Raw genomic sequence first — 26615 nt, 5'->3', positions numbered from 1 at the left:
GAAATTCAGCTCAGCCATTGGTCACCATCTTTATCGGTCAGATAGTTCTTCGCTGATTGGACAGTATTCTCCGCGTTACACAAGGTGTTTCGTAAATTTGTAATTTATGAAACTTATTTGTGTAATAGAGGCGTTGACAAGCTCGCTTCACAACTATAAACACATCATCTTCACTGCAGGAGACGCATTTTCTCCTCCACACCTTGATACGGTAAGACGGTATTGCCATAATGAAGGGAATGAATTCTTGCTCACGCCTCTGCTTTGCACAAAATGGGGAAAAGGCTTCATCCATGTTTTTTATTAAAATCAGTGAATTGCATGTCATTACGCTGGAGGAAAAACAAGTCAGAAATACAGAAAATGTATTTGCTGGAGAGCATTAATAACATATTAGTAGTTTTTGCGTTTTGTGTTTTTTAACGTCTTGAAATTTTATAGCTTTCTTAAAGGATTTAAAGGCTTTTGGTTGGTAGATTTAGACAGAAACACTCCACGTTTAAAACAATGTCTGGTGGTTATGTTTTTGTTTTTCTTCTTTCTTTTAACGTACTTATTTGATCGCTTTCGATCAATTCGGATAATTCTATTTTCATATTTAGTTTCAATTGTTAAGAAATGTTGTTTTGTTTTGTATTATAATTCTCAGTTTCAGATGTTTCTTGCAAGTTTTGTTCAAAACAAGATATCTTCCTGACTTCCGTGTCTCGCCAGGTTGGAATAATGTGGGGTTCGGGTCTGCTGCTCCTACTAGTGACACTCTGGCATCACTCCCATGCCCAAAACCTGAATCCCATGCTTCAGGTTGTTACACAGACCATGCTTCCCCCTGACAATCTGCACAATCCCACACAACTCAACTATGGGATGGCTGTGACAGATGTGGATGGTGATGGTGACCTGGAAGTGGTGGTGGCAGGGTAAGTGTGAGTGTTAGTGTATTACCATGTGTGAGGATTTTTATGCAGAAATTTGTGATAAAAAAAATAAATCAAAATCACGTTTTCTCTCAGGTACAACGGGCCCAACCTGGTGCTGAAGTATGACAGGACTCAGAAAAAGCTGGTAAACATTGCTGTTGATGACAGTAACTCTCCATACTATGCTCTGAGAGACCAGGCAGGAAATGCTATTGGAGTTGCTGCCTGCGATGTGGATGGAGATGGACGAGAAGAAATCTATTTTCTTAATACAAACAATGCCTACTCTGGTAAATATGATATTGCAAAGTCATCCTGAAATTAAAGTGTCATCAAAGTAATTTGAGGGAACCAAATAATTTTTCTTTCTCTGTCAAGGACGAGCAACATACACTGACAAGCTCTTCAAGTTTCGTAATGGCCGCTTTGAAGATCTGCTCAACGATGAGCTGAATGTACGTCGTGGTGTTGCTAATCGGATGGCGGGACGTTCAGTCGCATGTGTTGATAGAAAGGTGAGTGAACCCACCTATTTCTTCTATCTCATTGCATTTGAGTACATTATACGTTATTCTAAGTTACCGATGTTTCTGTGCAGGGAACAGGCCGTTACTCAGTCTACGTGGCGAACTACGCCAGTGGAAATGTTGGCCCCCACGCTCTCTTAGAAATGGACGAGGCTGCCAGTGATGTGAGCAAGGGCATCATCGCGCTGTCTGACGTAGCTGCTGAGGCCGGAGTCAACAGGTACACAGGTGAGATGTCACAGTGTTTACCTGAAACATGGGATTTTTTTTTTGATTTTTTTTTTTTGAAGTTGTCAAAAACAACTGAAAGCTTCACTGTTGGCTCGTTGGTCAGGTGGTCGCGGTGTGGTCGTTGGACCAATCCTGAGCGAGTCGAGGTCTGATGTGTTCTGTGACAATGAAAATGGACCTAACTTCCTGTTCAAGAATAATGGAAATGGGGCTTTTGTTGACATGGCAACACAGGCAGGTGAGAATGAAGTGGTAAGGGAACATGAAGCCTAACTCAGTAGTACTTTCTGCAGTCTGTCCTTCAACTTATGGTTTCATATCAGGTATTCTTTGTCTCATCTCACTCTTCCATTATTTGGTTTCTAATTTTAAATTTATTTACTTTTTTATTATTATATTATTATTATATATTATATTATGCATTTACCCTGTGAATGCCAGCTAGGAGGAACCTTTGTTTCGCTTTTCTGAACTGAATGGCTTGTGTCATATTTCAGGCCAGCATATAGAACAAAATGCCTGAGTGTGCATCAGAAGTTAGTGGGGGTGGTCTCTGTTTATGCAGCAACCTTTGGAAAAAACCAGAAATTATAATAATAATAATAATAATAATAATGGATTGCATTTATTTAGCGCTTTTCGGGGCCCTCAAAGCGCTTTACAATTCCACTATTCATTCACTCTCACATTCACACACTGGTGGAGGCAAGCTACAGTTGTAGCCACAGCTGCCCTGGGGCAGACTGACAGAAGCGAGGCTGCCATATTGCGCCATCGGCCCCTCTGACCATTACCAGTAGGCAGCAGGTGAAGTGTCTTGCCCAAGGACACAACGACCGAGACTGTCCAAGCCGGGGCTCGAACCGGCAACCTTCCGGTTACAAGACGAACTGCCAACCACAATCGATATAGTCATCAAACTACATCTTTATTGATATGATGTGATTTATATATGATTTGTAGAGTTACCAAGAGATTAGAAATATTTGGAGGCTTTTATGTTTGACTGTTTATTTATCCATCAATCCTCTACTGCTTATCTGGGTTTGGGTCATAGGGGTAGCAGTCTAAGTAGAGAAGCCCAGATTTCCACCTGGCCACTTCTACCAGGTATGTAGAAATTTAGATTGACTGGTAAATTGACAGCTTCGCTTTTACACTCAGCTCTCTCCTTACCACAACAGGTTGTAGCAGGTGATGCCCTGTTTGATTTTAATCAGTCTATTTGCTTAGCTTACTATAACATTTGCTGGCTGTCTGGTAGGCTCATAAGGATAACACCTCATGAAGTAACACAGCCTGTCATGTGAATATTAATCAAACACAAGTGAAAATGCTAACTGGTGAGTTTAAGACATTCAGGTATGTGGAGCGTCTTACTGTTATTGAGCCAGGCTGATTTATCCCCCCAGAATCCAGTCCTTATGCTAAACTAATCTAGCAGTCTCCTGGATGTAGCACTAAATATAAGAGACATATGAAGGTCCTCTGATCACTTTTACTTAGTTTTTTTTATTGTACAAAATTGGATTAGTTGCTTTTAACACTGTGCCCATGCAAACAGGTGTGGAGGACCAATACCAGCATGGCAGAGGAGTAGCACTGGCTGACTTCAATGGAGATGGAAAGACAGACATTGTTTATGGCAACTGGAACGGCCCACACAGACTTTTCCTGCAGCGCAGCGATTCCAGTTTCCAGGTAAGAGAGGAGTGACAAAATTGGCAAAAACAAAAGGTTTTAATAAAGTGTATCTTGAGAGAAGTACAATTTTCTTTGCAGAATATTGCTACTGGAAGATTTGCTGAAGCCTCACCTATTCGCACAGTCATTGCTGCTGACTTTGATAATGACAAGGAGTTGGAGGTGTTCTTTAACAATATTGCCTACAGAGGAAATGCTCCCAATAGGCTGTTCAGGTTAGATTTCATGTATTTGTTAAATTTCCAATGAAATGTCTTTGTTAATTAAAAAATAACTGTTACTAGATTTATTTATTTTTTTGGCTGTTTCCTTTTTTGCAGGGTCTCAAGGAGGACTAATGCAGACCCTTTGATCCAGGAACTTAATGTGGGAGATGCTGAAGAGCCACAAGGGAGAGGAACAGGTCTGTAAACTCTTAATATCAGAGCACATTTTGTGCTGTTTTTCCTATGCATTTAACCGGCACGGTACATCTTAATGGATATCCGTTTAAAAATCTAACATATATTAAGTTGCCAATTCTTTTAGATGTGTAGTCCCAGGCAATACAGACACAAAATAGTGATATACAGATGTTTTTTTTCTAAAATATTACAATCAATTGAGAATGATTTTTATGGCTTTCTTGAAAAGTGACTCTATTGAAGTGTTGTTTCACCTGGTAACAAAACAATAATCAATATGTGAAAATATTAGAGAACATCCTAGCCGGTTAAAATATATTGAGGTTGCCTGAACTGCCTCTGTGTTTGGATGAGCCTCAGAAATATAACTGTCAGGGAGACTCCCCATTGACATTGATGTGTAGGTCAGTTCAGTGAAAGCACTCTGTGTGTTCTGGACAGGTGGTACTGTGACTGACTTGGATGGGGATGGACAGCTGGACCTGCTGTTGGCACACGGGGAGAGCGCCCAGCAGCCAATCTCTGTCTTTAAGGTCACGCAGGTGGGTGTGCGTATGTGTATTTGTCGGGTGGAGTTTGTTTGTTTTTCTTTTTACTAACAGCCTAATGATATACCTACTAACTGGTCTTCTTATTATTAGTTAGCGAATAATAATCCATGAACATCCTTGTTGCTAGGGATCATCCAATAACTGGCTGCGGGTCATTCCTCGCACCCAGTTTGGTTCTTTCGCCCGGGGTGCCAAGGTGACAGTCTTCACCAGTCAGAGTGGAACTCACACGCGCATCATTGATGGAGGCTCTGGATATCTATGTGAGATGGAGCCAGTCGCCCACTTTGGTTTAGGTGATTTCCTTTTAAATGTTGTAGACACTGAAAAAACAGCAGACACCTCACAAGTAAACACTAGAGCAGATTGTTGGCCAAACAGCTTTTTTTTTGTGATCGTGCATCTATCCTGTCAAACACTAGAACTCAGTATGTGTGCCTTTGTCATTGGTGTTTTTAGACATCTCAGCTAAACAATAGTATCCCTGATATTTTTTTACTTTAAACCAGATACTGGTGTTATAACTAATGGCTGGTAAAAGTTTACAAATTTTGGGATATAAGCTAATGTCCTTTCTTGCTAAAATTAAGATGAGATGCTCTCACATCAGTCTGTAAAACATAGTTTGATAGTCAGGAGGCAGGTAGCATCCCAGCAGATATTTTTAAATCTAATCCCAAAATACAAATTTGTACTTGTAAAATGTAACGTAGTATTGTGTCTTGTACTCATGACTCCCAGGAAATGATGAGGTGAAGGTGCTCGAGGTCTCCTGGCCAGACAGCACTAGTTTTACTCGAGCTCTTCAGGCTGGTGAAATGAACTCTGTGTTGGAAGTCACCTATCCCAAAGAAGGGGAAACCACTGAGCTTGCCAATGACACGCAGGTACACAGCCCGAATTCCCAGCATGAATTATGAACACGCCTTTTTTTCTGTTAGTGGAGCAGTGAATTGAACAACACCAAAGCCTTAATCTCTCTCTCTCTCTGGTTAGTTTAATTATAAGATATTTTACTCCTACCTTTCAAAAAATAAAAGTAAATTGTTTTTAAAACGTCTCAGAATCAGCTTATTTGGTTTGGATAAAAACCTTTTCCTCTATTTTTTTTCTTTTCTTTTTAGTGTGGTAACGGCTTTACTGTCAGGAATGGACGCTGTGCAGGTGAGCAAGTCTTAAAGATTCATAAAATAATCCAAAACCAGATATTATTTTATTTTTAATTGAATGTTTATTTTTCTACAGGTCTTTAAAGAGAATCACATGAAATGCAATAAAGGATTTTTGTGGTTTACAATAATGTTACAGAAAAAAAATGTCTTTTGCTTTGGTTTTTAAAAGGGAGAGCTGGTTGTTTTTTTTTACTCTGTGAGCAGATTTATTTCATTTTCCTTTTTTTAAGATTTCTTTTCTCTTTTATGGCTTTAAATGAAGTGAATAAACTTGTTCCTATCAATACACCGGCTCTTTCAAATTATTTCATAGCTCAAAAGTCAGTCTTAACTGTTCTAGTACTCACATTTTAATCCTCCAGTCTCAGCATTACCCCTGCTACCCTGAGAGTAACAAATGCAAGGAAGTGTTTCCTGCGTGACTTAAGAGATGCTGAATTTGCACTAAAAACGTGCTGAAACAGAACAAGACACACGAACTGTGGCTGACACAGAGTAACTGAAAGTATTTAGTGCAAACCACAAAGGTTACCCTGAGTTCCCCAATTTTCCCCACTTGTACCTGTCCTCGTCTTCACACGTGGATGACCAAGTCTTCATTTTTAGTCATTCTGTTTGTTTAGTATTAATCTGATGTCTGCTTGTCTGTCTCGTCCTCCCTCACTGTTACTCTCCTCTGTTCTCTCCACCCATGCAGCATTGGCTCCATTTTATGATGGTGTTCGATCTTCGGTCTCCATGTTTGAAGCCTCCTGGTTTAAGACAGTTTTATTACAGTGTGTTTTATTCCTGTCTGCAGTATCAGAAATGAAGTGAGACTAGTCTTCAGGGAAAAGACAACCTCTATCCAGCGCTGGTCACCTGGATCTAACACCTGCTAGAACAAATTACTGTGACATGCATGGAGCATGTCCATCCTGAACTTTGCTTGTTTGTTTTGATGAGCTGGCTGCATGTGGTGCCAAATAACCAGTTAGTGCATGCAGGCATGAGGAATTTGTAACAAAATAAGCAATACGCTTAAATTGTTAAGTAATTTTTTTTAAGGCAGGTTTTTTTTTGTTACCTCTGTGCTACTTAGGTATCGGTGACTGTTAGCAGTGTCCACAATACCACGGCCCTGAGTGGACATTATCAATTTGTTAATTTCTTTACCACTTTGTCAGCTTTGTCTGCTGTGAAGACAAAATGCCTTTAGAAAAAAAGGGCTGCATAAAATTATACATCTTTGGTTTTTTTGGAAATGGTGTCCGTCTCCAGTAAATTTAAGATTTAATGATGTTTAATATTGTTGTCTTTTACACTGATTTACGGATCATGTTACTGTCAAGCTAAAGAATTAAACCAAATATTTTGGTAATAAACTCTAAGCTTACTGACATGTCAAACAAAGTGTACACAACATTGCCTTTGAGTTTAAGTGACAAATCCAGCAGCTACATTATCACTGATTTGGGCTGTTTGCTTACTGTATCTTTAATGCATTATTGATAACTCAGTGAGAGCTTTGACACTGAAACAAAGCACTTGGATTTTAGACTAACAATTTGATCAAGTACTGAAAACTGTGGAGCTCAGAGGAACTACACGACCAGTATGTCATCCGTAGGCGTTGCTATGAGCAATCCTCTTCACCTTCCATGCTGAGAGTATTAATGCAGAAATGTTAACCAGTGCTGCTTTTGATATTTGCAAACTTCCATTTAGCAGCTGCTCTTCTATATTCCTGCTTAGATAATCTGTGTCCTTCCTTCCATCACATTTGATTTGATGCCGAGGATGGTAGTGTTGTCTGAATGGGGCAGGTTCAACTAGAAAGATTTTTATACCCAATCTAAATGATGACACTCTAAGGCAGAGAGAAAAATTGGCAACAACAGATAAAGGGAGGGAAATATGGATGCCTGGGAGGTATTTATAGCGTTGCACTTGCTTGTTTACATGAAACTTGGTTTCTGGTTTATGTCCAACAAGCAGCTCAGATTGAGTACTGAGCCTTTTCTTATGTTTGTAATCATTTAAAATGCTTAATATGAGTAACACTGATTTCATATATTTGTATAATACAAGAACAATGAGCTCGATGGGGCTGTGATGAAACTGTTTATTTGACGCCAGTCATTTCTACCATGTGTATTAAAACAATAAGCAGTATGAAAACTTGTTCTTGCACAAAATGTCACCAAAATAAAAGAAACATTCACATTTGTGAGCCAGTTTGTTTTTTGGCAGTTATTTTTCTTTGGAAGTCTGTTCATAAAGCAGGGAAGGGTTGGTGTATTTTCATAAACACTTACAGGTATAATTTAGGAAGACATTTCTGACCCATCCCTTCTTTACTTACTGCTGCGCTTCACGCACAACGAGTCTTTGCATAATCTAAATTTAGGAAGAGTTGCTCTCGCTCAATGAAACCAAGAGGTTAGTACTTGGATTTGTGGCTATGACTTTAAAAAAGGAAATACAAGCTTCATCATAAATATGGAGGATCTGCTACATTATGGATGACTTAAATGGCATTCATCTGCTGCCAGACAGCATGATTTAGAGCCGATTTGGAAGAGGTGCTGAATTTGGGGTCTAGTCTTGTGTTTGGTCCAGTGTTTGGGGTGCAGCCCAGGTTGATCTGGCCTACGTGGTACAATGACAGCAGATGAGGCACTTCGTCCCTTTTATCTTGAAATCAGACAGGAAGGAGAGAAATGGTGGGATCACACAAAGCATCACTAGCTGCATCTTTTCATCCTTTTCATTGAGACATTACATCTTAGCAAAAGTGCATCAGCACCTGCACATTTCTTTCGTAATAAACCACTAAAGTGCGTGTTTCAAGTGTCTACTCTGAACAAGTTAGGGACATGATGGGGAAAAAAACTGGTGAATACTTTGTGTGAGCGTAGCTGAGGGGGTGGTTGGTGTTGGAAGAGGAGTCGTATTACATCCTAGGTTTTCCTTCATGGTTGTGAGTGATCAGGTGGACGCAGGTTTAGGAAGCATCCAGTCATCGAGCAGTGCTGCCGGACACAGAGCTGCTCCCTGAGCTGGAGCCACTGGAGCCCCGATCTTCATAGATGGAGATCTCTATCTGTTAAAAGTTGTTAAGGAACAAAAATGATCTGTGGTTTATAATAAATTGCACAAATATTTTACAGAAATGTGGTTTTGTTTTGCTTTTTTTTGCAATACACCCAAAATTCAGAATAAGGATACAACACGCATTCCCCTTTCTATGGGATCTGTGATAAGGAGACCTCTGGGAGCATAAATCTTCTCATTCTGCTCCTGAATGTACTTGGCAATCTTCTTCAGCACCTGACACACAGACGGAAGAGGAAAAATGAGAAGCAATATAAAATCCAAACTACATGTTAATTTGTCCCAGAACATCAAAATGTATTGGATTCTGACCTTCTCATAACGTGTCTCCATGCAGAGGAAAATGAGATATGCTGTAGCGCAGGCCAGACACCCTTCCAAGTAGGACTGTCCTCCAATCTTTTCCGCCTCTGCATAATAGTTATTCAGCGTCTTCACAGTGTCCTCAAACAGTGTTCGCTCGATCTGGAGACAGACAAAAGAGCAGAAATGGGGTCAGTGAGTAGCAACAGCAAATACTATGTTTAATAAAGTAACTTACTGAGCTGGAGAAGGGAAAAAATATTGCATGATTTTAATTTCCCCTTTGAAGTCACTTCCATGGAAGACGCTGCGAGTGTTTTATTGCCCATGCACTTGCGAGATTTCAGCACAAACCTCAAACATCAGCTAACGTGTGAAACTGACCTTCATTTCAAGAATCGTCAGTGCTGATGAGACCTGGGACTCCAGCTATGACCCAGTGACCAGCTGTGTTTATTCCTCCACATTTACAACAATACCTATGAAGCTTTAAGACGAGACCCCACAAGCAACTATGAAAAGAAAGTCATCAGTTGCCTACAACAACTTGAAATGGATGAAGCCACTGACTACACTTCCTGTACCCAGGAAATGCTATACCCTGTATATATGGACTTCCAAAGATCCACAAAGGAGTCCCAAGCAGTATCAACTCAGCCACCTACAAAATTTCCAAGCACCTTGCAACCATCCTAGCTCCCTTGTGGGGAACACGCATCATCACATCTAAACTCTGAAATCAAAACCCAAGAAGTAGAAGCCTTCACTGTTCACATCGACTCAGTGGATAGAATGATAGTTTACCAGGAAAGATACAAAGTATAACAGTTTGTCATTTCTGGAAGCCTACACACACAGACCAGTACCTACTCTTTGACTCCCACCACCCTCTGGAACACAAACTTGGAGTAATCAGGACCCTACAACACAGAAACTGTTCCCTTTAAGCCAGAAGGAAAAGAAAGGGAACACACACATGTAAATAAAGCTCTTAAAACATGTGGATTTCCCAATTGAGCTTTCATCAAATCAGCAAGGATGCACAGAAAATAAGGTCAGACACCAACTAGGGAGAATCAGAAGGACAAACGTCATATCTTATGTAGCCAGTTTATCAAAGAAACTCAGGAGAGTCTTCTCCAAGCAGGACATCCCAGTGTAGTTCAGACACAGCCACACACATTTAGACAAAAGCTGGTTGATCCCAAGGAAAAAACCTCCAAACACAAACTAAACAATGTAGTGTATGCAGTACAGTGCAGCGAGGAGGGCTCCATTGGAGAAACCAAGCAGCCACTCCGTAAACACTTGGCACAACATAAAAGAGCCACCTTGACAGGACAAGACTCAGCTGTACATCTGCATCTAAAGGACAAAGGTCACTCGTCTTGAAAGACGAGTCTAAGAGGCCATCTATGTCCACTCTGAACAGAGGGTGTGGCTTACAACACCAACTGTCTGCCACCTACAGTGCAGTTTTGAAATCCCTGCACAGATGCCTTAACGCCCACTCACATCATGCATCAGTTGATCTCAATAGGTCATATAATAGGGTGAGGCAAGGTCTCACAATGGTTTCACCCACACCTCTGGTTATAATGACCCACACCCTTTTTCCCACCTTGGCTCATGTGATGAGGCACATAATCAATAGTGGGTCAGCAACCCTCTTAATGGACGACTTACACCTCATACTTTTTACTCCACAGTGATAAAAGCTAGCGAGGTAATGACTGACCAAATCACAGAGCTTTGTGCGTATATCATTCTACACAGCATAACAATTTTATCTAGCAATCAGGAATTTTGTTTGCTTTATCTACATGTGAAAGAACCGATCTGAGTCATGAAACCCTTATATTGCTACATTAAAAATCAATAAAATAAAGGGAATTAAGTGTCTGATGCTGAAAGATTCACTTTTTGTCCACCCCAAATGAACTCTACACACATATGATATGATGACATAAGGCTTTATTCTATACGTGTTAAAATGATGCCAAAAATAGGGAACATGATCCTCAATAAATAACATGTTTAAAAAGAAGTGGGAAGAAGCATTCAAATACGCTGAAACCAGTGAACAACAGAGAATGTGGAGTGATTTGTGTGTTTTGCTTTACTCGGTACTGAAATGAAACTTTGTTACTGTATATGCGTTTATATTTATTATATTATTTATGTTATTTTGCATCTATTATCAAGCATATGAATGTCATGATAATGCCTTTTAACAGACTTTTTCTTTTCAGACCATGATGCTAACAAAGATCTAAATGCTTGTATGATCTGCACCTATTAAAACACAATATAAAACCTAGAATTAAATCACATTACACTGTAACTCCTCCAGTTTCCTTACCCTGCTCTCCAACTCAGAGGGGAACTTGGTCTGAAACTTGCAGGTGGTTCCTTCACTGTAGTCTCTCTGAATGAATACTTTGTTGGCCAGAGATGCACTGTGCCTCAACTCCTGCAGGTTATGAAACTGTGGGAATCAAATAACACAGAGAGAGAGAGTAATACAGTAAGGGTTAATATAGTATCTCTTTAATGAGTCCCAAAAGAGAGCTATGTATCCCTCTATGTGCATCCCTGAGAACCTGTTCACCTGTAATGTGTACAAACAGCAGCTGATTTAGAGGAACAGGGTGATGGAGTAGATGTGATCGATCACTCGTTGGCTCAGTGTCTGCACGCTTTTCTGCCTTGTTGACTGCTGGAGCAAAGCCCAGCATCAGACATACGATCTTTTACACACACACACACACACACTTTCTCTTGGTCTTTCAGGAAAGCAGGGAGACGGGACAACATTTCACTACGGCTAAACACGGATCGATTACACGGAACAAGCTGAAGCAGACTTTCAGAGGCCAAACAAGTATTACATACAAGCTTGTTTATGCTTGATATAATCAGTTTTGTGCGTCACCATTATTTTTGGTTACATGAAAGCACAGATGGAGGAAAAGGGAGTCAGGCAAAGCACGGAGGAAGGTCGGGGTGGAGTGGCTTCTGTCCATGGTGCTGAACGGCTGTCCTCCGTGTGTGTGTGAGTGGGTATGTGTGTGTAGTCAAACACAGTTGCTTGTCACCGGATTAACGTGGCTTCTCAATACACAAAAACAGATCTGCTTTCACCAAAACAGCTTAACATGGCAGGGACGGAGGGGGCTGCACTGATCCTTTTTTCTTATAGCTCAGCTGACTTTCAAAAATGCCTCCCTCCCTTTTTTTTTTTCTCTTTAAACAAAATACTAGAACGCGTTTATGTGGTAAAAAAAAAAAAAATGAAATGAAAACGACCAAATCCTCTGGCGAAACTGGCGTGATAATGTAGGACACAGTGGTCACTCCAGATACAAGTGATCCGCACAGGTTAACCGTGTGCAGCCTCCATGCCCTCAACGTCCGTGTTAACTGGAGCCGCGCCTGTTTCGTTTAAACCTTCATGTCACTGTTCGTGCCGGTAACCGGACCCGAGCTGGAAATTAAACCGAGCGAGTGTCTTACCTCTGTCGCCATGTTGCACCGTGCATCCGTGGCTGTAGGGACGAGTCCCTTCACGCTCTGAAACCGCTTAGTGGGACACGGAAGGGGGGAGGGTGGGGAGAGGAGGAGAGGCTTGTAATCCTGAGGGGGCGGGGCTTAATGTAGTAGAGTGTTCGGCTTTTTCTTCAGTCTCAACTTGACTTTGCAGGACGTCGGGGTGGGGGAGACGACCTCCAAACCTGAAAAATGCAGCCAGAGCGGAGAATGTGGAAGTGTCAAAAACTGCAGTTCCTCTGCTGGCCACTTGAGGCGGTCTCTGAAAGGGAGTCAGCTAGTTATCTGCCATGCTGCACATTTTGGTATCGATCAGATATGAACTAAATATTGCCGATACTAATACCGATACTGATATGTTTAACCTATAAAGGCAACTTATAAAGGGTTTAAGGGGTTAGGTTTCTTTTTTGGAGACCTGGAATGTCAATGTGCCTGTCTTTAATACACTTTGGGTCAGCTTGTACATGTACATTTAACACAAAAAGGTTCAGACATTTTTCACAGTGTATGTTTGAGGTCTAAACACTGAAGTTGGAGGATAGAATTAGAAATATCAATACTATTGCGCTAGTATTGCGATACTTATACCAGCATTGGGATCGACCCCCCCCCCCCAAATAGAGGCAATAGTGTCCCTCCTCACAGCAGTTCAAAGTTTTTATAACTCATTCACCTGATAATTGAATCAGGGGCGTGGCTGCTTGATTGACAGGTGTTCTGACATAGGATGCTGCAGGTCCTCATCCACTATTTGGAGTGAAATTGAGGTTTTGAAGCCATGTGACTGTTAACCAAGTGACATTAACTTGTCTGCCATTTTGGACATATGATAATATAGAGTCAAATCAATAAGACAGCAATCATACAAGTTTAGAGGACATCTGGCAACCATCTCCACATCCAGAACCCTTAGAGTTAGAATTGTGGCCACCACCATATTTCTGGAAGGTCGAAACTACTTTAAAGCATAACACAATCCAAAAAGGTGAATTAAAAAAAACTCAAACAAACTGTAAACATGTTGTTTTGATTGCTGGGTTTGGTCTTTTCTAGCCTGCTTTTGCCTTTGGAAGCAACCTCAAGAGGCTATTAGAGGAACTGCATTTATTGATAATTAGGTGTTTGCTTTTATTTTATTTGTTTTACAAAATCTCCATGTAAATTTCATAATATATGTTAAAAAGGCTTCATGAAATAAGTTTTTCCTTACAAAACTATATCTAAAATATAAATTTCTGTGACAAGAGCTTTTTGGTTTTATGTTCAGGAAATGAGAGCTTGTTTGAAACAGATTGCAGTCTTGATTATTAGTAGTAGCCTATACTATAAGCTATATGTTAAAGAAAGCAGCATCATTCATCCTAAATTTTCAAATAAAATTTATTACAGCTCCATTTTGTGATTTAACAACTAATTTTTCTCTCATTTAAAAACAATCGAAATGAGTCTAAATGGCAATTAGTTTTTAAAACTTCAAATGTCACTTCAAGGTCTTACTTGAAGTGTCGTTATTTGTATTTTCTTTCCCATATCTGCACCCTTTACAGTAGAGCTTTCTTGTTTAACCTTCCTCTGGCATAAACATTATGAGTTTATCAGTGGGAGTGACCCATTTCACTTTACACATCATAATTTAATCCACTAGTTCAGACAAATATTTGTAAAACCAACTTTGAGGATCTATCACCAGCATATCACTGAAAATGTTGATACTTGAATAAATTAGTTAAAAGTTAAACACCAAATTTTAAATGAAGGAATTCAAACTTTTATTTCTAAATGGAATAAATCAATCAAATGAAGCTGTTTTGAAAAAAAAAAAAATTTCTGATGCTTTTTTTAAAGTGTGGTACAACTGTGCTTTGAAATGACAATGCCTTTTAGTTGCTAATAAAATGATTCCCATGCCAAAAGGAACATACTTACCACCTGTCACTTTAATTGCTGCTGTGGTTACGCTCATCATGGCCACGAGTGCCATGCTCATTTTGAGCTTTTAATTGATTTCAATGACCGAACTATTCTTTTTTCCAGAGTGGAATGATCATACAGCATACATCTTCAACAACTTGTAAAAACAAGTCCTAATTTATTTTTGATTTTCTCTCATCTGCACAGGGTCAAAGTGATACATGTAGCCACATATATACACATAGACCCACATTTTTATTTGGCTAAATGTCTCTTAGCAAGTTGCACCTCGAGAAGGTGCTTTTATTCTTCTGGCATAATCTTGGCTGGATATTTCTTGGCAGAATTGGTAGAGATCATTTAAATTGGTTGATTTTCTGGCACCAACTCGGCTTTTAAGCATAGTCTACATATTTTCAGTAAGGTTGAGTTCAGGGCTTTGATTGGGATCATTGTCCTGTTGGAATATTTGACTGTGTACAATTTTCAACCCTTTAGCTGTTGATGTGAAGTCAAGTTGAAGAATTTGGAGGTAGTCCTTCTCTTTCATTACTCCATCAATCTTGTGCAATGCATCAATGCCATTAGCATCAAAACAGACAATGATGCTTCCACAAGCGTGCTTGAGAGGTGGCATTGTGTTCTTTGGGATGAAAGCCTCACCTTTCTGCTCCTTTAAACATGCCCCTTATAAATAAGCAAATACCTCAATCTTTGTCTCATCTGATCATATTACTTTTCTCCAGAAGGCATCTGGCTTGTCACTGTGGGCAGGTGAAAATTCCAGTCGAGCTTAAAAGTTATCATTTTAGACCAGGGCTTTTGGTACATTCTCAGTCCATTGTAGAAGTTGCTTCACTGTGGACAGTGGCTCTGGTGTTCCACCAGTTTCCAGTTAACAGCAATTCTAACCAATTTTCTCTCACCTGAGGGTGACTATTTTGGTCTCTTGTAGACCTTGGAAAAGTAGTGATACGTCCAATTGTTAAGTTTGTTTGAACTGATTATCTTTGAATACAGCTGTTTAGAAACGGCTCCAAGAGGCCTTTCCAGTTTGTGTAAATCTCCAGTTCTAATTTAAGGCTTCACTGAGTTTCTTGCACTTTCCAATTGCAGTATTGGTCACTCCACCATGGCAGCAAAGAGAAGCTAGCAGCTGTAGTCATTCACAATCACTCTTGAGAAATTAAGAGACCTTGGCCTCGCCACCACACTGTAGAACCTTCAGCACCATTTATTGAAACATTTAACGGAGCGTGTGCATATATTTGAGCCCTTGCATAAAATTTTGACCCTGTGTGGATTAGAGAAAATTCAAAATAAAATTAAACGTGTCAGAAAAGGGATAAGAACAGTTCAAAGAAATTGTGAAAATTCAAAAGTTACTATGACATGCAAGCTCACAATGAGTGTATGTAAACTGACCACAGCTGTAAATCTTTACATTGTTTATTTTAATAACGGCATAATTTAATCTTTAAAATCCTGGGCAGTATATACATAATTAATCATTCGGTCAAATAATAACTCGCACTTTCAGGAGTTTTAAATTAAATATATCATACATAGAACAATTAGAACTATTTACAGTAAGCTTATATATGATTACAGTAAAAGCAAAGCAAACAGTTACAATCATCTGTGTCTGAAACATGATTAAAACAATGTTGCCACCAGGATCCACATATTGGGTTTCAGTGCCTCACATGAGTTCTTCAAGTCAAGTCCTGCTTGCAAGAGTGTGAAGTTCTGGTAACAGTTTTAGTGGGTTCTTCGGTCCACTCAAATTATTTTTATCCAGTTGGGTCGACTCGATCCAGTCAGACGAAAAACATGGACTCAAAGGACCTTTGGACGTGCTGCTGTAATACAATAAAGCTTGTTTGACACGCCCACGTAGGAAACCATGACAACTGAAATGCAGCAGCAATTAGATTATTACAAGAGTGAACTGGTCTGCTCAACTTCGAAAACGGCTCAGACCCTGCCTTCAACAAAACCACGCTGTGTGAGACTTTGCTTTGCATTTTCAGTTTTTTATGCTTTTCTGCATCTGCTTCCTCTGGTAGGAAAATCAACTGAAAAAGACAAATCTAATCACAGTGAGTTTTCCAGACCAGGATTACCAGGATAGCATTTGCTCAAAAATGATCTTATGTGAGCAAACTATCTGTCGTGCATGTGCCAATCAGTTAGTAAGCAGGTGCTGGCAGACACTCTGATATTGACTGCTAAAGCCCTATTCACTCAGACATGATGAACAGTCAAAGCTCTGTGAGATGACTGGTTGATAGGAGACTGGAGTGAAAACAATCGCAAACTACTCGCCAACAGCAGCAAAACTGTAAAGGTGTGACAGAAACCGGAGATGGAGAACATTCGGCTTCAAAGTGAAAGGTGACCCTTTTAAAATGTGTTTGTTCCAGTAAGGCACAACTTGTACTATGAAGGCAAATGTTCTCTTTTTCCAGTTTGCACTGTTCTTTTTCAACTTTTACTACAGCTCAGAGACTAAAATGATAAATGTCTCCAAACAAGTTGGCATCTTCCTCGCACACTACTAGTGCCCGCAGCAATCTGCCCGCAACAGAAGCAATCACAAGTTTTTTTTGCAATGCTCTCTTTGCAACTTTACTTAACAAGAGCCAGAAACCTCCAGCAACTCTTCACAAACAGTCGGGGAACGCACATTCTCTTGGGGCCAGAGGTGGCTTACTGTGGCTGTGGCCCGGTGTGACTCAGAACTCAAACTTCCCTTCAGAATCTCGGACAAACCCACAATTCATCATATCATATTGGTGACAGATGGATGTCAAGGTCCTTCAGCATTATCTTGTACTTTTGAACAAGCTTAAGCACAACTTAAGCATTTTCCCACATCATATTCATCAGTCTGAACGGCAGATTTGATGCCTTATGTTCTTACAGAAAGGTCCTTCAGCATTACATTGTCATTAATCTGCCAAACAGTCCTTAAGATATCAAAATTCACGAGCCATCACCGTTATTGTGAGGCAAAGATTGTAAAGCAAAACCGCTGTAACCCTGTTCACTTATTTTAACCACCAATCACTACTAGCTGAGTCGTGGTTATCACTGTGCATATATTGGTCCTTCTCAGAAAGACTGTAAATAGGTCCTTTGATTTTAGAGCCACTGTGTACTGTGCTGAGTCTCATTGAGTGATAAGATCCAGTCCTTCACTGATAGCACAAAAAAAGAAAAATCCAACAACAGGAATAGTAGAAATCCCATAAGCAACAAGAGAAGCTAACGAGGAACTGATAAAGGCAAAGGAGTGTAGGAGCTCCACATGGGATGTTTCTTGACAGAAGAGCCTTAACATGAACACAAAGGCATGTACGTCAGGGTCCAATATAGGGCTCAGGGCCAAACAGTGAGAGAACACTTGCTGACCGTTGGGAGATATAACCAACATGCCATCTCACTGTGGTTTGATGAGAGTGGAATTACAGGCAGCACAAACAAACACTGTCTCTCTCTGTGCTTCTGGAGCTGAGGATGAAATAATAAAAGACAGCGGCTTTAACTCAAAGAACAGATGAATAAAACTAACAGAAACAGAATTGTGTGATATGATGCAAATATTTTAACGATACTGCTTCTCACCTGTTGCCCCCATAACAGATTTCAGCACCTTAAAGGAACAGCATCGAGAGCAGAAGCTGTTGCCACAGTTACTGCAGTTTCTCTGCAATAAAAACAGACAGTGGGTTAGAGCTCATCCCAACAGAAAAATAGGATAAAATTAACCATGATGACGACGTGATGCCTAAATATATCCCAAATTCTTGCCACAAGGTTTCAGTCTCACCCTTTTCTTCAGAACTGAGAAGACGGCATTGCAGCTCGAACAGTTGCCTTTGGAGACAGAAAGAAACAGCCAAGAATAGAGCTGTAAGTCTTAGAAAATCTACCGTGTCATCACCGAGCTATAAATAAGAGGGTTGAAATCAGTGGAGGATTCGCTGACCTGTGACGGTTGCGGGATAGCGTTTACGCAGTTTCTCTGTCAGTTTAGACACTTTGCTGCGTATTGGTTCATTTCGGCTTAGAAGACCATTTTCAGAGATAGTGTCATACTCGGGAGCTCCAAGGGATCCATCATCATCCTCCTTAGGGAGATGAAGAGGAGTGAGATACATAGAAAAAACAAATAGTTTTTTTTAATATAACGTCTAAGCTTTTGAAGTGTAAAGAAGCCAGGAAACAAATTAAACATTAACAGAGGAGAAACTAGAATTAAAAATAAATCAGGTAGTCTGACTAATAGCTGTTTGATGAATAAGCTAAGCATGATGATCACAACAACTACGACTACTAGGATGATTATGAAGGTGGAGAATACATTTCAAAGAACATGCATTCACGCACTTGCTGTACTTAATTTATCTGCCAAACATGAGGACCGCAACCTCCATAAGAGCAAAAGCAGAAATATTAAAGAAATTAAATGTTGTTAATCTCTCTTAACTCTTAATATTCAATATAACTAGGATGTGATAAAGGTACCAACTGTCTGTGAACCAAGGGCTACCAAGTAAGGTTAGCACAACCTACTCCACTACAAATGTGATCCACTACACTGAGTGACAACAATGACACAGAACCAAATGAACAGAGTGTAGGAGGACAAACAGAATGAAGATATTAGTTGTCATGTGTTAAAAGCTTTTCTTGTTAAAGAATATAAAACTATTCTTTAATAAGAATAACACGTATCCAACTTCAGCAAAAAATAAAGACTTGGAGAGAGGAGGATAACTTCTTTCTTCCCTGCAGTTAATGGAACAGTTTAGGATTTTAGCAAATAAGTGTATCCATTTATTTGATGAACAAATTCATGTACAGATAAGTCAGGTGTAATGGACCTTGTTGACTAATATTGGCCACTAAATTTGACAACATATTTTTTTTATTTAAAGTTTTATGTCACAAGAGCTAATAGATTTTAAACGCACTTTTGGTGTTTAACTAAATCCCTCACCACAAGGGGGCAGCATTTTACCAGTCCTGAAACGTTTTTGGGTCTTTGCTTCTGTTCTTTAAACGTTTTAAAAGACATTTCTTTTTAGCTCTAACCCCATTTCCCCTATTATGAATAACAATGTGTGTTTTTAAAATAAAAGGTTCATCGCTACTCATTCTTGACTGAGTCTTGTCGTGCAGACTGGTGTTACACAAAAGAACGCCCTGGAGCTAGTGTTCAGCTGATTTCTCTTAAAATATTTTGGACAGAAAGTCACAGGCAATTATTCACATTCTGTTGATAGAATTCGTTCAGTCTGGGGATTTAATATAGTAAAGATTTGTTTGTTTCGTAAAGCATGATGGTGATCATGCTGAATAATAATGATACAAATATTCTGTGTAATGGAACCACTGGAGGCAACAATTATGGGCATGTTATTTATAGCATTATTGCTGCCACACAACTCCTGCCAAGGTGAATGGATGGATGGATGGATGGATGGACTGGCAGTAGGGATGAACAGTGAAATCACTTACCACCAAAACCAATGGGGTTTCCTTGTCAGGCAACAAAACAAGAGATGAGAAAAACGTTACCTAAAAGTACTAATATTCAGTGTTACTATCCGTGACCACACCTAAAACTGCGCTTCAAAAAGCAAAGCAAGAACTAAAGAAAAAGCCATGACGAACTAGCCTCCTCTCAACAAAGGAGAGAACACTTACCTGTGTTGAAACTGAATTTTCCTGAGTTAGGAGGATAGCAGAGGGAAAAAAAACTAATAAAGACAGGAGGTATGTCAGCAACAAAGGCTTCCTCCTCCCTAACAGTTACCGGCAAGCTCAAACTGAACTTCTTAATTTTTTTTATTATTTTGCAAGACAAAAATTTATAGAATTCACCATCCAAATTTGTTTCCCCCTACATCTATATATTACATGAAAAGTTAAGCTAATGAATGACTCCAGTTTACTGAAGATTTCAGTAGAAATTACTTATCTCAGCAAAAGAAGAAAGGAATGAAAGATAAAACTTCTCCCATTCTTTACACCATTTCGGTTGCTGTCAGGGTGAACCAAGTGGAACACACTTGGCCTTTTTGCTCCACCTATGAGTGTAAATCTGGGTCAAATCAGCTACAAGAGTTGGGAGTTCGCCTTGTAATCGGAAGGTTGCCGGTTCGAGCCCCGGCTTGGACAGTCTTGGTCGTTGTGTCCTTGGGCAAGACACTTCACCCGTTGCTTACTGGTGGTGGTCAGAGGGCCCGGTGGCGCCAGTGTCCGGCAGCCTCGCCTCTGTCAGTGCGCCCCAGGGTGGCTGTGGCTACAATGTAGCTTGCCATCACCAGTGTGTGAATGTGTGCGTGAATGGGTGGATGACTGGATATGTAAAGCGCTTTGGGGTCCTTAGGGACTAGTAAAGCGCTATATAAATACAGGCCATTTACCATAAATTCACTGCTTCCAACTTGGCCAGACAATAAATGGCAGTAACCATTTTTTCTAGTATAACTTTGGCAAGAAAACAAATTAAAATACTACAGAAACATATTTTATGATTACTTAAACTAGAAAGATTTATGAAATTGGACATCACATTAGACATTATAAGGAAGAAGTTATAATACTGCAGACATCTGAGAATTACAACTGCATAGAAGTAACATACAAATGTAATTTAAAAGAACATCCTAAAGTGTAAGTGTTCCGTTTACCTCAATGGCATCTTTAAATTCATCATCAGGCTCAGCTTCCTCAGCTTCTTCTACACTGCCAGGGGACAGATCCTGTTGTGACAAAACACAAAACAACATCTGAGCACTTGTTTACTTAACTCCTGAAACACAGCTGATCCCAGAGTGAGCACCCAGGACAGCTGTTAAACTGTGGTATGGTCAAGAGATCTGAAATCGGGATCACACATGAATGTAACGGGTGAAGTTTTCACTCTGGAATTCCACAGATCAATGTGATCCCCAGTCCGTGACTTTGCTGGAGTAAAAATCCTAACACAGAAAGACACAGAGGGCATGAAAGGAAAATGATGGATGGAGTGTTTAACCCATGCTCTCAGTGTAAGAAGCTTTCAGCTGTATTTGGTTTTAATATAAATCACAGCAAATAATCCTTCAGTGTAAGTCGTATCAGACCGTATAAACTTTTGTCCTCCGTGCTTCTGTCTCTCACCTCTAGACTGGTTGGTGTGGGGGTCCTCTCCAATAAATTGCCTTGTTCTTGTTCTTCACACGCCCCTTCTGAAGTCTGTGTCTTGCTCATGTGGAACAGTTTCTTAAGCTCCAATAAAACTGAAACAGATTAACAGACCATCGACTGCATTTATAAAGATGGATGTAGCCACCTAAAGGTCGTTCACTGGATTGTGGACTACCCTTTTTAAAGTCTCAAATTCAGTCACCATCTTACTTTTTAACCATAATTAAATGAGAATGTATTGTATGGAATGACCATGTACTACTATTGTATTTTATTACTGTTTTTAGAGCCAGGCTCTAGAGGCCGTTTGAAGATCTGCAGTTTTTAACGCTTCAGTGTTAGTTTTATTTTTCAGCCTTTTCCAAACTAACCTCTGCAGAAGTCTCTGTTCCACAGAAACATGACACTGTTGAGTCCAGCTAGCACCCAGGCCACCGGAGCAACATAGAGTAGACACACCACGATTAATATCCCTCCATAGAACCTGGAGGTGGAACATTTTGAGAAGTCACATTAAAACTATGTGAGCGATTGATCAGCAACAGAATTCTTTGTTAAGTTCACATTTGACATTTTAAACCGTGACTACTGACACACATCTGAATATCTTGTTACTATCGGCAACAACAGAAGAGATCAGTACAGTAGAGCTTGTTAAAACATATACATTTCATTCACATGCATGAGCTGAACTGATGTTATCATGAGCGCCGGCTGTTGAGCAATAATGACTCAGCTATAAGCAAAAAGAATGTGCGTGTGTGTAAAAGAGAGAGACCACAGATGCAGACCTTGATGACTTGGTGTGATTATCCCAGTACAAGACTTTATAAGCAGCTTCTGCTGACTGACAGGCAGAGGACAGCATGTCATCCAGCTGCTTCAACCTGGTGAAGGCAAATGAGACCCACAAATAAAGGGTGAACAAATACATTTCAATCGATTTGCAAATACATACCATGAACAAATACTCAGAAATGCACCGATAGCTACAGTTTATAAACTGCTTAAAAAATAAAAATAAAAAAGGAAGAAGAAACTGACTTCCTCCATCTTCTTTATCAGTGTTTGCCTGAAACTTAATCTTTAAATTGGATATTTTAAAATCGTATGAAACAATGAATATGCCGGTAGCAGGTAGGACTAAGTCAATATTGTGTGATGAGAGACACATTCAAGTTTATAATAGTTTGGAAATAATGACAGTTTCACTCCGATCAACAATTGTGGGATGCATTACATTTTATAAATGTAAAGTTAACAACTCTACAGGACAACTAAGCATTTCCTCAAAGGTTTTTCCTCCAAACACGAGCCAAGTGTTTGCTGACATCTTCCATGTCAACTACAGGCAACCATGGCAACCTGCTAATAACCAAAGCAATTGAAAAGAGGTTTTTGATGCATCGCTGTAAACCTCTCTACAACCAATTTCACCTAGTGACTGCCAGCAACCTCAAGCAATTGCTCACAAATCAGCAAGGGAATATACTTTTTTTCCCCCCTAGCGACCAGTGGTTGCCAGGGGGTCACCTAAAGGTCTCTAAACCTTCCAATTGGGACCTTAGCTTTTTGAAACCAGAGTTTATAAGTATAGAGTGCATCAAACATTGAAAGCATACTCTGCTTAACTTCTTTCTGCACATTACGGGGGACCATAATTTACAAAATGAACATAATGTTGGATTCAGTAAAACCTGAAAGAAGTGTCTCAGACTCTAAACATACTAGTAACAAGTATACTATGGGCATGGATCAAGTGAGCTGAGGGCTCTGGACTTTGTTTTTGACAACCACAGGTTGTCTCTGCTGGCCTTTTAAACGAAAGCAGGTTTAAAGCAGCTCCACACTGACTTCATTTTTTAGATTGGACGCTACATGCTAATAGTTTAAGACATTAAATGCATAATTTGCCTTACAGGTCTTTGACTTCCAACATGGCCTCCTGTTTGGTGAGATGAATGATCTGCAAGTCTCTGCGATACACAGCATGAAAGCGACGCTTCTGAAGCTCATCGTCTGAGGCTCTGCCCCTACACCTGTCCTGCAGGTAACCCAGGGCAGCCGGCAAAGATACTGCTGCTAAACTCACAGTGAACCAACCAACTGATGTCAGAAGAGGGAGACAGAAAAAAACAACATAGTAAATTATTCAAAGGGCAACAATAAGGCTGAATAAGGCTGTGTAATGGTTCCTCCTACCTTCATTAACTGTGCAGAAGAAGACATTGAGGAAAATACAAACAAGCAGAGAACACAGTGGCATCTTCCACCTGAGAGATTAAAAAAAAAGATCATAATGAATACTGCAATATAAATATGTAGCTCTGTGATTACTATGAAAAAGCAGTTATGTGATATTCATACAGGGTACAGAAAGCACAAATACACACCCGAGCAGGAAGCGAATGAGCTCCACTGTATCTGTAACCGGTTCTAGATATAGAGCCATCCTCTTATAGGACAAAACCATGTTGAGGAGGTCAAAGTTTGGTGTACTGCGAGGGCTTCCCAACTCAGAGGCATCTGAAGACCCAGGGGCTTCTTTAGACAATGTGTGCACCAGCTCCCCCCGATCCCCTGTGCCCTGTGAGGGGTCTTGGAATGATCCAGTACTGTGCAAAGCCATCCCTGGACAGAATGAGGGACAGACGACAAGCAGGATTCAGGTGTTGAGTAACTTCGAAAGCAAAAATGCATCTGCTGTGATAATATTACCAACTGTCTAGAGCTTCAGCAACAGAAAGTTTGTAAACCCTTTTGAATTACTGAAATTTCATCTTCTTACAAATAAAGACAAACATAAACTGATAACACAAAAAAAAGTCTTACAAAAAGTCCAAGCTGAGAAAAGTAACAGGCCTCGAGTTTCCTATATCTTAGAATCTCTTTTAGCAAAAACGTACATCAGATCTTTTTAGGCTTTATAGAGGATTTTCAACATTTTCCATCATACATCAACCTTAAGCAGTTGTGTTAAGGTTAGGACTCTGACATGACCATTCCAAAAACATGAATTTTTTTTCTTTTTAAACTATCGTGTTGTCGATTTACTTGTGCACTTTGGTCACTTTGTAGTTGTGGCACTCTACTCCTGAGATAGCAAAGCAGCCCCAAACCACAATCCGTCCACCACTCTTTCAGTTTTAGAGCTGGTAGACAGTACTGTTCTAAAATTCACAAATACAGAGTTGTGTGTTTTAAATAGAAAAATGGACTTCTTTGTCATCTGTCCACAAAACATAATCTCAGAAGTCATTGCAAACCTGAAACACACTAAAATGCTTCCTTCCATTAATACTACTCTTATTTGGTGTTTTGAATGAACAAAAATTCTGATACTTGGAGAGATTTTTACTCTTTGTTGAGTTCATCAAGCTGAACTCAGTTTTGCTCAATATTAATTGTATCTCTCAATAAGCGTATTAGTGTAACCCTCCACAGCAGTCCCCGTTTCTTCTGTGACCCCCTTAACTGCTTTAGTGAGATTAACACCAGTGCTTGATTTGTTCAATTTGTAGATAGTCTGCCTCGTTATGACCAACCACGCTTTCAGAGACGCTTTTGTTGGCTTTTCCGGGGTCTATTCCTGAGACCTGTGAGAGAAACCCATCATCCAAGCGTTATTGGAAAGAGCGAATTTCTCCACTAACCTATTCTTGTGCGCTTTAGTTATATGGAGGATCTCCCATAACCCACGCTTACAGTCTCAACTCCTTTATGCGAGTTGATGAATGAACAAACCTAGCGTTCAGGTGGATTCCTTCCAAGGGTTACGATATGTTGGTAGCTTTCATGAGGACTACTTATTTCTGATTAATCTATTAAAATCGATTTCTTTATCGTGACCATAAGGAGGGAAATCCGGGCTAACTGCTGTGGCCTGCGAGATGCGGTCAAACCGGAAAGTTAACTCAAGTCCTGTGCCGGTGGGAGAGCGCTGTGCTGTACAATAGCAGCACGACACCGGCATGTCAGCCTTGCTAACACTAGCTACTAAATACGAAGGAGATCATTTACCTCGAGCTCGGTTTCCAACAACAACCAACTTATGAGGCGGCGGCGGTGCTGAAAGGAGCTCAGGCGAAACTAGCGAGTCCCACCGATACCATCATCTTCAGCCTGGAGGAAGAAAGAGCCTCCAAATTCAAGCAGCTCAGTCAACATGGCTCCGGTTGTCCTCCTGCATGAGCACAAACCTGGAACAACGAGGCGATTTCTGAAACTGTCAGCGTGTCGGCATAGAGAGTCAACCCGCTATTTTGCTTTTTTGGACCTGCTACCTTTGCCTTGCTAGCTCTGTTCAGCTGCGAGAGCGTCTGCTTCCTCGTTTAATCCAGGCCTGATAATTGATAACAGAAAATGGTCAATGGCAGGTGTCCAAACCAGTCGATCGCAGAGAGACTGATCAGTCAAGTTCCCCCCCCCCCCCCCCCACTTTTTTTTTTTTAAATTAAGAATACTCCTTTGTAAAACAAGAACATAATAAACATTCTTTTATTAGGTTTTTTTTTTTTTAAAAAACAATTATATTTGTTAATTTTACCACCATCTGCGCTCTTGGACAATCTTTCCATACATTTCAATTTTATATTGAAAGTAATTTTGTGAGTAATGATGATAATAATAATAATGTCTCTTTGTGACCTTTAAAGCAGAAATTATTCAGACTGTCAGAGATTTGACTGTTATGATTTATCAGAATAGTTTTCATACCAAAACATCTAATTAAAGGATGATTTTGCTTTTTTGTTTTTTTTTGGGGGGGGGGGCTCCAGTAGATGTGGAAATAGGTTTTTGTTGATTATTAGTGAAAGTAAAACAGTTAAACAAAATACACTGATGGAACTACACAAGTTGAAGTCATGACAAAGTAAAACTCACCTGGTTTAAAGAGCTTCAGTCAGTCCTTGACCACACATTTACTGTACAGCAGTTGATGAAGATTAAATAGCAGCTGTGGAATTTAGACTGTTGCTTTAAATCCCAACACACAGGCAGAATGTAATAGAAATAACAGAGGAAGCTTAAGTTAAGG

The 26615-nt window shown here is 39.9% G+C and overlaps 3 protein-coding genes across 9 annotated transcripts; 1 reads left to right on the top strand and 2 right to left on the bottom strand.

Moving 5' to 3' along the window:
• The first annotated feature begins 54 nt into the window (after positions 1 to 54).
• crtac1a (cartilage acidic protein 1a) lies at positions 55 to 6448 on the top strand. 3 transcript variants are annotated; one of them, XM_026170220.2, is made up of 14 exons: positions 55 to 211; positions 715 to 920; positions 1014 to 1210; positions 1299 to 1435; positions 1519 to 1675; positions 1782 to 1916; positions 3243 to 3379; positions 3461 to 3597; positions 3703 to 3785; positions 4228 to 4328; positions 4465 to 4633; positions 5079 to 5224; positions 5462 to 5501; positions 6309 to 6448. In XM_026170220.2, exons 1-14 carry the CDS (start codon positions 107 to 109, stop codon positions 6323 to 6325), a joined length of 1767 nt encoding a protein of 588 aa, XP_026026005.2. In that variant the 5' UTR covers positions 55 to 106; the 3' UTR covers positions 6326 to 6448. The 3 variants fall into 3 exon arrangements, with proteins under 3 accessions (XP_026026005.2, XP_080158870.1, XP_026026007.2); XM_080302744.1 differs by having other exon boundaries at positions 6207 to 6446; XM_026170222.2 differs by lacking the exon at positions 6309 to 6448 and adding an exon at positions 5583 to 5795.
• A 1151-nt stretch (positions 6449 to 7599) lies between these two features.
• On the bottom strand, positions 7600 to 12685 carry golga7ba (golgin A7 family, member Ba). Of its 2 annotated transcripts, XM_026170226.2 has the most exons (5): positions 12425 to 12685; positions 11271 to 11396; positions 8918 to 9070; positions 8720 to 8821; positions 7600 to 8594 (listed from the first exon to the last, which is right to left on the bottom strand). In XM_026170226.2, the coding sequence occupies exons 1-5, from the start codon at positions 12434 to 12436 to the stop codon at positions 8511 to 8513; spliced, it is 477 nt and encodes a 158-aa protein (XP_026026011.1). In that variant the 5' UTR covers positions 12437 to 12685; the 3' UTR covers positions 7600 to 8510. The 2 variants fall into 2 exon arrangements, with proteins under 2 accessions (XP_026026011.1, XP_080158871.1); XM_080302745.1 differs by having other exon boundaries at positions 8720 to 9070; positions 12425 to 12577.
• A 2905-nt stretch (positions 12686 to 15590) lies between these two features.
• Positions 15591 to 26005, bottom strand: zfyve27 (zinc finger, FYVE domain containing 27). Of its 4 annotated transcripts, XM_080302742.1 has the most exons (15): positions 25861 to 26004; positions 25598 to 25776; positions 23971 to 24208; positions 23780 to 23850; positions 23497 to 23683; positions 22369 to 22464; positions 21949 to 22061; positions 21551 to 21669; positions 21079 to 21150; positions 20090 to 20110; positions 19901 to 19921; positions 18366 to 18507; positions 18207 to 18253; positions 18002 to 18083; positions 15591 to 17887 (listed from the first exon to the last, which is right to left on the bottom strand). In XM_080302742.1, exons 3-15 carry the CDS (start codon positions 24204 to 24206, stop codon positions 17817 to 17819), a joined length of 1278 nt encoding a protein of 425 aa, XP_080158868.1. In that variant the 5' UTR covers positions 24207 to 24208; positions 25598 to 25776; positions 25861 to 26004; the 3' UTR covers positions 15591 to 17816. The 4 variants fall into 4 exon arrangements, with proteins under 4 accessions (XP_080158868.1, XP_080158867.1, XP_080158869.1 ...); XM_080302741.1 differs by having other exon boundaries at positions 25598 to 26005; XM_080302743.1 differs by lacking the exon at positions 20090 to 20110 and having other exon boundaries at positions 25598 to 26005.
• Between the last annotated feature and the right edge of the window lie 610 nt (positions 26006 to 26615).

This window comes from Astatotilapia calliptera, chromosome 6 (genome assembly GCF_964374335.1).
Source record: "Astatotilapia calliptera chromosome 6, fAstCal68.1, whole genome shotgun sequence".
Lineage (NCBI taxonomy): Eukaryota > Metazoa > Chordata > Actinopteri > Cichliformes > Cichlidae > Astatotilapia > Astatotilapia calliptera.
Note: the sequence above shows the minus strand (reverse complement) of the source record. Positions and strands in the feature narration are given on the sequence as shown.